This window comes from Danio aesculapii, chromosome 5, assembly GCF_903798145.1.
Source record: "Danio aesculapii chromosome 5, fDanAes4.1, whole genome shotgun sequence".
NCBI lineage: Eukaryota > Metazoa > Chordata > Actinopteri > Cypriniformes > Danionidae > Danio > Danio aesculapii.
The window spans coordinates 12,183,274-12,194,172 of NC_079439.1; the positions used below are offsets into that span (position 1 = coordinate 12,183,274).

A 10,899-nucleotide genomic window follows, 5' to 3' on the forward strand; every position below is an offset into this window, starting at 1 on the left:
AATGGTTTGTTAATAGCGTGAATTGTACATTAAAATTAAGTCTGACCTAAATTAATTAAGAATAATATAATAATTAAAAAAAAAATCTCTGTAACACTTTATTTTAAAGCCTGGTTTATACTTGACACGTCCGCTGGTTCGCTTGAGTGCGTGCGGCAAATGTGATGTCATCGCTGTGTTTGCGGTGGTTTGCTTTGGGTGCACGCAATATGATTTTGGCTGGCGGAGCGGATGGTTTTTTTGTTCCATTTGAGTTGAATGATTCACTTTGAAGAAATTTTGTCTGAAACAGGTACAGACATCTATATGATACGTCCATGCGTGATCATAGATGTAACTAGATGACTAATAATTCTTGGCTAGAAATTGCAACAGCCGTGGGAAAGGAGGAAAGTTTTTGTTAAAAAGTTTAGAAAAACTTGAAGGATAAGTTTGTTAAAGCCAAAAGAGGCCATGGCAAAAGTGGAGACCCAGGTAGACAATTACAGAATATGTTTTTCCACCATTCATAGGTTTAACATTGATGTATACATTACAATTTTAAAATAAAAAAAAATTAATATTTACAAAACTAAAATGAAGGAACAAATTATTTCTTTGATAACTGGAAAGGAATATTTGAACCTATCAGTTTACAATATAACGATAGCCTATTTTTCTAGGCTTTATTGGTGATAATGGTCAGGAATGTTGGACCATCATTGCCTTTTTAGCATATAAATAGAGGACAAACTAGCCAGACAGTAAATCTGTCAATTGTGGGGTGAGCTAAATCTAAAAAAACATATTGTAATATTTTTTAGTAAGTGTACTTTTTTGCTTTTATTCTTGCCATAATAAAAATATATTTGTAGAGTAGCCCATGTTCTGTTGTCATCAGGGCTTAATTTGTGCCAGAACACCGGAACCTCTGAAATCTGATCTGGCACATCATTTTACCAATCCCCCTCCTCAACCGCCCTCCTCCCCCTTCCGCTGTTCACTTTCACTTTCTTCCGCGACTCCCAAACCCTCTTCACTCCCAACCCCCGTGATCTTCACTTTCGTCCAACGCTCCGCTATCCACAACGTGAGGTGTGCGCGCAGTCAGCAGAGACGCACAATGCGGGTCCAGGCGAAGTATAAATCAGGCTTACGTTATCCTTGTTTCACACATTCCATATGCTTACCATAGTAATTCAAATTAATTATGAATAATTTCATGCATCTAATTATAATTCCAAGTTCAGACAGTCAATTTTTAAAGTAGTGGTGTCACAGATGTTTTCACACTGCATGACTATCTGGGGTAGCATTCTGTCGGGCTGTGTTTACACTGCAGGATGGATTGATGACAGGGGGTTTCACACCGCATGACTGCACAATAGGAAAATCGCTGACAACTTTATCTCAGTCGACAAACTACGTCTCTCACAACCAAACACACGCCAGAAGCGACATTGAAACAACGCAAGGTCAAGTAGTATATTTTTTGTTATTAACTACATAATGAAAAAGAAGCATTTAGTGGGGTAGAAAACCTACTTATTTTGCTCACCTGGCTTTTTGTCTGCGACTCATCGATGATTCTCTCAGATCGCATCTTTGATATTGTACACTGCGTGATTGATACTTATGTGAACGAGCAAAGATATGCCTGTGATTTCGGCATTTGCCAGCGATTTCTCAAAACCTTTCAGCGAGTCAAAATATGGGTTAAAATCATGCAGTCTGAACTCTGTATAAAGCTAAGCTGCAATCTAACCAGTATATACAGTAGCAGGTACATCTAATTAAACGAATAGTTACACAGTAACTAGGACACCTTAAAATAAAGTAACTTGTAAGTAAAGTAAAACTCTTGTAATAATTCCATTAAACACAAATTTTAATTAAATTTTAACACTTTACAAGAAGGTTTTATTAGCTAAATGTTCATTCATTTACTAACATGAAGTAAGAATAAACAATACTTGTAGCCCTTGCATTAATGCATTATTAAAGTTTAAACAAAGACTAACATTGATTTTATTTTTATTAACTAATATTTAAAAAATGATTACAGAAATAAATATTAAATACATTAATTACATTAACTAATGGAAGCTTATTGTAAAGTGCTACCAGTGCTAAATATCTTTACTGCCACTTCTGATCAATTTAACGTGTTGCTGCTGAACAAGATAATTAATTTGAATCAAGACATAAACTATATTAGGCCAAAGTGGCAGAAAGTTTTATCACTTAAAAAAACCCAAGTTGAGCATCAGCGAAGAGGGACAAACTGGGCCTCAGTTGATGTAACTGGTTCAAAAGGTGTGGACAGATGGATGTGCCGGCAGAAGAGAGACTGTGATCAAGACGGACTGATGCCTGAAATGGCCTGCACTCACTTCTCCTTCTCGATCTCCATGGACAGACGTTTCATGTCTGTGTCTTTGAAGTCAAAACTCAGGTTCTCCATGCTGAAGTTGAAGTTAGGACCATCGGCAGGAAGAGAGTTGGCAGACAACGACACAGGCTGGGCAGAGAAACAGAGAAAGAGGAGAGGAAAACATGTTTAACTAAAGCAAACGGCATATATATATATATATATATATATATTATAATTATAAAAATATAAATAAACGTTTACAAGAACATTTCACATTTATTTTAGGTATAAATTACTGAAGCAATATCAACAGAAGTAGGAGTGCTATGCAATTCTCAGTAAAACATTTTACAACCAAAAAATACTTTGGGCCCATTATACACCCAGCACAATAAGGCGCAAGATGTGTTTGGCGTTGTGTAGGTGTTTTTGATATTTTCAGACCAGCACAACCCTAATTGTTACATTTTGCGGCACATTGTTTAAATAGCAAATACATTTGCGTCACTTTGTGGACTGATGGGTGTGCTGGTCTAAAATAGAGATGTGTTAAGGCGCATAGTTGACGCGTTGCTATTTTGAGGAACTAAAACGGACTTCGCCATTGACCAACTAAAAGCTGCTCTAAAGTCCAATGCAGATCTGCCTATGCAGGTCCAAATGCTTACACATTGCTTAATACACACAAGATGTACAGCAATACACAAATATCTTTACATATGAAAAAAAATTTAAGGATTAAAATGTTACAAAACTTATTATTTTCTACATAAAAATATAAAAACCACTATTTCCATGCCTTCTGTTTTTATTTTTTTCTTCAGTTTATTCATGACAGTTTGCACTTGTATAATGCTATTATTATTAGCAGAATTATTTATTATATGCATATTTATATTTGTTTTAATAAAAACAAGTTTAGATTTGTCCACCTGTCAGGTTGTGGAGACGTATGCATTACCATATGGGGCATAAGAATAGGACGTGTGTTTGGATATAACGTTTGACCACACTTTGTTATTATTGTTCATTTATTTGTTTGCAGGAAATTAGAACTGAATTTAGAAATAATTGTGAAAAAAATCTTAACAAATGAAATGAAATATGCTTAACAAATGAAATTAAATATGTAGGCTAATGGATGTCTTCAGCGGAGTGCATACAACACCGTTTCCTTACTCCATGAAAGTAAAGGGAGTAAAGTAAAGAGCAGAAGTAAAGTAAAGTAAAGAGGCTAAATGAAGGAGGCTTGTTCTTTATCCTCATGCTGCAGAGGGTCTGTTTAACGGTTTTCTGGCTAGTGAAGCGTTCAGTTTTTCCACTTACAAAGTCCGCCATGTAAATAGCAAATGCGCCATGCCGTGATGCAACTGACTCTTAAAGAGAATGGCAGATGAGACTCTGATTGCTTTAATGCACGTTATGCTCAAAACACAGCCCATTAAGAGAATAAGCACAACCCCGTTAGACCATGCGCCAGGACGCAGAGTGTATTTTTCCATCCTGAAAATAGCAAAAGTAGATTCAGGCATGACCTTAATGCTTTTGCACCATGTGCTTTAGACTTTGGGCCTAGATCATTAAAATAGAGCCCTTAATATCTATATTTACAGCATAGCCTTCAAAATCAACCTTACATAATTACTAAGCATTACATTTAAAATCCTTCATTGATTATTGTTTATTTATTACTAATTATTTATTAATTTACATGCCATCACATCATCTTACTTCTATAATGTTACTTATTTTGAAGTGAAAAATGACATTGAAGAAAACAAATAATTCAAAAAGACTGCATTGCTAACAAGATTATCCCAAAACATTCCCCTAACAAATTTGACCATAAACTCATACCATAAAATCTATATTTTTTCTGTAATGTGTGGACTATCCAAAGGGCTTTTCAGGATTAGCAGAAAAAAAAAGAAATGTATTAAGAACGCAAACAGGGTCCATTGAGATTTTGTGATTATGTGAAACAAACTACAGAATCTGACTGTTCAGCCAAATAAATCAAAGAATTCAAACAGCTTCAAATAGCTGCTTTATTTGCCTGGGGCTGAATGACTTATCTAAACTAAGTCAATCTCAGGTTTGGCTTTGCCTTAGCTAGATTTTTTCAAAAGACCAAAGGAAGCTTAAGGGTAAACACACACACGCACGCACGCACGCACGCACGCACGCGCACACGCACACGCACACACACACACACACACGTGCAAAGAAAAACACTTCAAAATTCTCTGAGACATCAATACCCGCAGATGACTGCAACGCTCTGAAATGCCTCCTGGATTTTGAAGTGGCCGAACAGATCTAATATTAGCCACCCATAGAGAGAGCTAATGTTTAAAATGCTTTGCTGACCTCCAGTCACCCCCTTAACTCACTGTGCATGTAAAAAGTGCAGATGAGCTGCCCGTGGGATTTTCAAGAGTATCCACAATGCTTTAAAAGAGCGGAAGAGCTCAGTTCCCAAGTACTAAGGCCAATACTTAGGACCCTCTTCATAATAAAACTGACATTTGTATTCTAGGTAGAAAAAAAGTTCTCTCAGGGAACATTAATTAGGAGAGAAAAAAATTCTACCCCTCAATTAGATCTATTATCCATATACAAGGCCTGGGACAGTCCCTTTACAAATCATGCATTTGAATCAGTGTGCATTAAGTCATCATGTGTATTTAAATCTAGTGGACGTTCACATTGCATTTCAATGGAGGTTTTCAAGTTCTCTAAAAAGCCAGACATTCTGAACCCATTTGTAATCCAGTTCAGAAAAGCATTACAACCCTTATTAAGAACATAAATATTCCTTCTCCATTGCAGCATTTGAATGTTTGTATAGTACTTAGTATTTTTTTTTATTGTTGTTTGTATTTTACTTGGAAAATCGAAATATATAAAATCTTTTAAGCATAATAACACATTTTTTCTTATGATAACTACTAAGTTTTTAGCCAAAATTAAATTAATTTGTACACCCTAAGCACCACTGTTTAAAGGTGTCATAGAATGAACATTTGGATGTACATAGGGATAGCTGAATAATACGGGTTAAGTATGGAAATTACATGGCTTGAAATTGACCATTGTTTCCTCGTTTTCATGTAAACCTTATTAGACTAAAATCCTGGTGAAATCAGGCAAATTGGAACAAAACACAGACTTAGGACTCACCGACTAATATGATTAACAACCCAGGCTGTATTTGATAAGCCACAACATGTTCTAAAGCGATTACAACAGTGATATTTTTCCTTATTTTTTAAGTTTATCTAAGCTTGTATTGTACTTACTATGTATGTGGGACTCTTATTTTAAAAAAGGGAGAGGCAGGGAGACGAGCAGGTAGCCATGCATGAACACAGAGTGTTCACAGCCTTTCAGAATTCAAAATGAGGTATATACGAATTATACATTTAATCAGCACCCCTTGAAGAGGCATACGGTCTGTTTGAATCTACCTTTTTTTAGTTTAATGTGTATATTGTGAGATTTGCCGAATCTGTTTATAATGATACAACCGACACAAGTAAACTGCTAAAATGAGAATCCTCAGAGCAGAGCCAATTAATATTCATGACCATTCCAAATATGGTCAAAACTGAGCTTTTCATTCTAGGGGTAATACCTGTGGTTTTAAATATAAAATAAATAACATACATACACACATATACATACAGTTAGGTTACATACGTTATCGACACAATTCTAAAAATTCTGGCTCTATACACCAACAGCTTTATTTTGAGGGTATTTACATCCAAATCAGATGAACACTGTAGGAATTACAACAGTTTGCATATGTGCCTCTCACTTGTGAAGGGTGCCTCTCACTTGTGAAGGGTCCAAAATTTATTGGACAATTGGCTTCTAAGCTGTTCCATGGCCATGTGTGTGTGTTATTCTCTCATTATCCCAATTACAATGAGCAGATAAAAGGTCCCGAGTTCATTTCAAGTTTACTATTTGCATTTGGAATCCATTACGGTCAACTCTCAAGTTGAGATCCAAAGAGCTGTCACTATCAGTCAAACAAGCCATCATTAGGCTGGAAAACAAAACAAACCCATCAAAAACATTAGGCGTGGCTAAAACAACTGTTTGGAACATTCTTAAAAAGAAAGAACGCACCAATGACCTCAGCAACACCAAAAGACTTGGAAGACCACAGAAACAGAAAAGAGTTCTTTCCCTGGTGAAGAAAAAAAACCTTTCACAACAGTTGGCCAGATCATCAAGAGAAGACTTCACCAGAGTGAATACAGAGGGTTCATCACAAGATGTAAACCATTGGTGAGCCTCAAAAACAGGAAGGCCAGATTAGAGTTCACAGTTCTGAAACAACATCCTATGTGCAGATGAGATCAAGATCAACTTGTACCAGAGGGATGAGAAGAGAAGAGTATGAAGAAGGAAAGGAACCGCTCATGATCCTAAGCAGTGAAGCATGGTGGTGGGTAGTGTCATGGCACAGGCATGTATGGCTGTCAATGGAACTGGTTCTCTTATAATTAGTGATGATGTGACTGCTGACAAAAGCAGCAGGATGAATTCTGCAGTGTTTCAGGCAATATTTTCTGCTCATATTGAGCCAAATACTTCAGAACTCATTGGAGTGTGCTTCACAGTGCAGATGAAGAATGACCCAAAGCATACTGCATAAGCAAGCAAAGAGTTTTTGAAGGGAAAGAAGTGAAATGTTATGCAATTGCCAAGTCAATCACCTGACCTGAATCCGGTTAAGCTTGCATTTCACTTGCTGAAGACAAAACTGAAGGGAAAATGCCCCAAGAACCAACAGGAACTGAAGACAGTTGCTGTAGAGGCCTAGCAGAGCACCACCAGTAATGAAACCCAGCGTCTGGTGATGTCTATGCGTTCCAGACCCTAGGCTGTAATTGACTGCAAAGGATTTGCAACCAAGTATTAAAAAGTGAAAGTTTGATTTATGATTATTATTCTGTCCAATTTCTTTTGGACCCTTAACAAGTGGGAGGCACATATGCAAACTGTTGTAATTCCTACAGTGTTCACCTGATTTAAATGTAAATACCCTCAAGTTAAAGCTGACAGTCTAAAGTTCATTTCAAATCCATTGTATTGGTGCATATAGCCAAAAATTTAAGAATTGTGTCGATGTCCCAATATTTATGGACATAACATTATATATATGGGTATACGGGTTTGGTACTTGCTTTTTTCTGTTTATTTTGAACAAGCATAAATGTTCTTTTACAAAATTAAACTTTAGAATTCGAAGGCTGTGTATTAAACTTTCAAAGGGTAAGCAGTCCTCTTCTAAAACAACAGAAATACAATTTAATAATTGTTTATTAAATTTAAGATTCACAGAACTTCAAAACTGAAATCTCTTTTAATGAAAATGCAAGCACTGTCCATATATAGTCTCTCCGTCTCTCCATAATAACACTGAGGTTAATATTCTAGTTTGGAAATAAATCCTCTCTAGGAATATTTATGCAGGAAAAAAACTAATTTTCTCTCCTCATTTACATCTATTATCCATATACACAAGACTTAGGACTGTCCCTCAATAGTTGTGCATTTTAATCAGAAGAAGTGCACTCAGTCATCATGTGTATTTGGATCTAGTGGACATTCACACTGCATTTCAATAGAGGTTTCAAGTTCTTTAAATAGCCAGACATTCTGAACCCATTTGTAATCCAATTCCGAAAAACATTACAAGGGACCCTTGAGGCCTGCCTAACCATTTTTTGAAGTCGGACAGCTTAAAATGAATATAAATATTACTTCTCGATTGCATTAGGGAGGGTACATGCGAGGCTAAAACTCTGTCGAAGGTTTTCTCTGGAAAGTTTTCTTGCGAGTAATGGAATGCTTGTCTGATGCAACTTTTGCTTAAATAAATTATCCTGACATTGACAAATGGCCAAGGGGCTAAATCAGACTAGCGTTAAAAACAGGGCACACTTTTTTTTTCTTATGGAGATAAATTTGGAATGGTTTCGGACTCCAGGCTGATGAAGAATGACAAGTGTTGATGCGATGTCATCTGTGGAAAGCGCCGCGGGTGAGTGTTATTGGTAGGGGACGGGTGATTACCGAATATTCCGATTTGCTGGTGATCTCCAGTAGTTTGTTTTTGGCTCTGCGCTCCGATTCTCTGGCCTCCTGCAGGTCCTGTTTCAGCTGGTCGGCCTCTTTGGCCCTGTGGAGGATGAGAAACATGGGTTTACTCACTCAAGGTTTGAGCCCTTTGAAGTGGACACAGTACTGGGATCTCTGAAGCATAAATTGGGCTGGAAATGGAAAAAATGGATGCTCAGATCAGCAGAAAATTGAGTCGTTCACTGGCACCGAATCGAATGGCTATCCCAGCATGCACACCAACAGAGTGCCACATACTAAGTAAAGAGCCACTATATGGGTTTGAGAAGAGCCACTGGCAACGATCCAGCTGCGAGAGGCAGATCTAAGCTTCCTGTGATGATGCATGTCCACATACTGAGTTCAGAGCCACTCTATAAGAGATGATGATTAATTATACAGTAGAAGTTGCTTGATTTTTTGCCCAAGCATTTTATCTGAACTGTTAAATATAGGAATAAGCAAATAACTGGTAAACTGACTAGATAAAAGACATACAAATGAATTAAAGAAAGATAAACAAATAATTGTAATGGCATTAGCCACTAGCTGCATCCCAAATGGCACACTATACACTATGTACTTATGCCCCTACACACTCTACAGCATAGTATATGCATGTAGTGTCGTTCCAAATGGAACACTAATGGTTTTTTACTAAGCGGAAATTCAAACCAATTCCTGATGACGTTTGACGGTTGCCAAATTAGTGAAATAAATGACCAAACTGCCAAACAATTCCTGCCACATTCACCATCGGAGGCGCTATAATCACTGTTGTAGGAGAATGTTGCTTTCATTGATTTATTAATTTCTTTTCGGCTTAGTCCCTTTATTAATCTGGGGTCACCACAGCGGAATGAACCTCCAACTTATCCAGCTTATGTTTTACGCAGCTGATGCCCTTCCAGCTGCAACCCATCACTGGAAAACTTCCATACACACTCATCCACACACATACACTACAGACAATTTAGCCTACCCAATTGACCTATACCACATGTTTTTGGACTCCACACAGAAACGCCAACTGACCCAGCCGAGGATCAAACCAGCGAATTTCTTGCTGTTAGGCGAACATGCGCCACCGTGCGGCCCTTGAATTTTGCTTTCACAATTCAAAATTAATAAAGTAATCCAACATCAGTGCCCAAAAGCTCCGCCCCTTCCGCTGTGTGAGCAAAGTAGCAGCTGTTGAGTGCGTGAAGTGTGTATCATTCCACACTTCATTTTACCGGTTAAATGAGTGCTTAATCCAGGTAATTAAAGTGCACATATATTATAAGTTTATTATGGCATTATTTCTATAGTATTTAATATTTGTATTAGACTAATTACAGGGTTCCCACACTTACATAAACAGCTGATTCAAGGACTTTCAGCATACTGCTAAAGTCAGAACTATTAGCCCCACTTTGATTTTTTTTTTCTTTTAAATATTTCCCAAATGATCTTTAACAGAGCAAAGAAATTTTCACAGTATTTGCGATAATATTTTTTCCTCTGGAGAAAGTCTTATTTGATTTATTTCGGCTAGAATAAAAGCCATTTTTTAAAAAGCCATTTTAAGGTCAAAACTATTAGCCCCTTTAAGCTATATTTATTTTCGATAGTCTACAGAACAAACCATCATTATACAATAACTTGTCTAATTTCCCTAACCTGCCTAGTTAACTTAATTAACCTAGTTAAGCCTTTAAATGTCACTTTAAGCTGTGTAGAAGTGTCTTGAAAAATATCTAGTTAAATATTCATTACTGTCATCATGGCAAAGATAAAATAAATCAGTTATTAGAAATGAGTTATTAAAACTATTAGGATTAGAAATGTGTTGAAAAAAAATCTCTCCGTTAAACAGAAATTGGGGAAAAAATAAACACGAGGCTAATAATTCTGACTTCAACTGTATGTAGCGCCATTAAAGTCCTTACGGTACTTAACATTAAACTTACACTTAATATTTACATTTTTAAAAAAAGTAATTTACAAAAGCATTGACTATTTTAAAAAGTTGCATTCAAATAACTTCAATAAAAATGTGTCGAATTCACTACACTATTTGTCAGTGTTAGTGGATATTATAATTAAAGATTTTTAATTTAGGAATTTCTGTTTTTTTGGCAATTGAGTACAATAAACCATGAACAAAATTAATTTCAAATGTAATTCAAGCACTTTCAAAGACCTGTGTTTGTTTTTAAGTACTTTCCAGGGGTCCATTTTTCGTATGTGGATTACTCCGTTAGCTGGATTTGCTTATTGATGATATGACACGATCCAGGATCGTTTCGTTCTTCATACATACATACATACATACATACACACACATACATATATATACACATACATATATATATATACACACACACACACGCACACGCGCATGCGCACACGCACGCGCACAC

At 36.5% G+C, this 10,899-nt stretch overlaps 1 protein-coding gene across 3 annotated transcripts in view; it reads right to left on the minus strand.

The window, feature by feature from the left end:
- Positions 1-10,899, minus strand: part of nf2a (NF2, moesin-ezrin-radixin like (MERLIN) tumor suppressor a) — a 138,822-nt gene that overhangs the window by 64,786 nt on the left and 63,137 nt on the right. For all 3 annotated transcript variants that reach the window (XM_056457374.1, XM_056457375.1, XM_056457377.1), the window contains exons 15-16: positions 8,450-8,555; positions 2,373-2,500 (exon numbers count right to left, since the gene is read on the minus strand). In XM_056457374.1, coding sequence (XP_056313349.1) covers positions 2,373-2,500; positions 8,450-8,555 — 234 coding nt within the window. The remainder of the gene's footprint in view (positions 1-2,372; positions 2,501-8,449; positions 8,556-10,899) is intronic.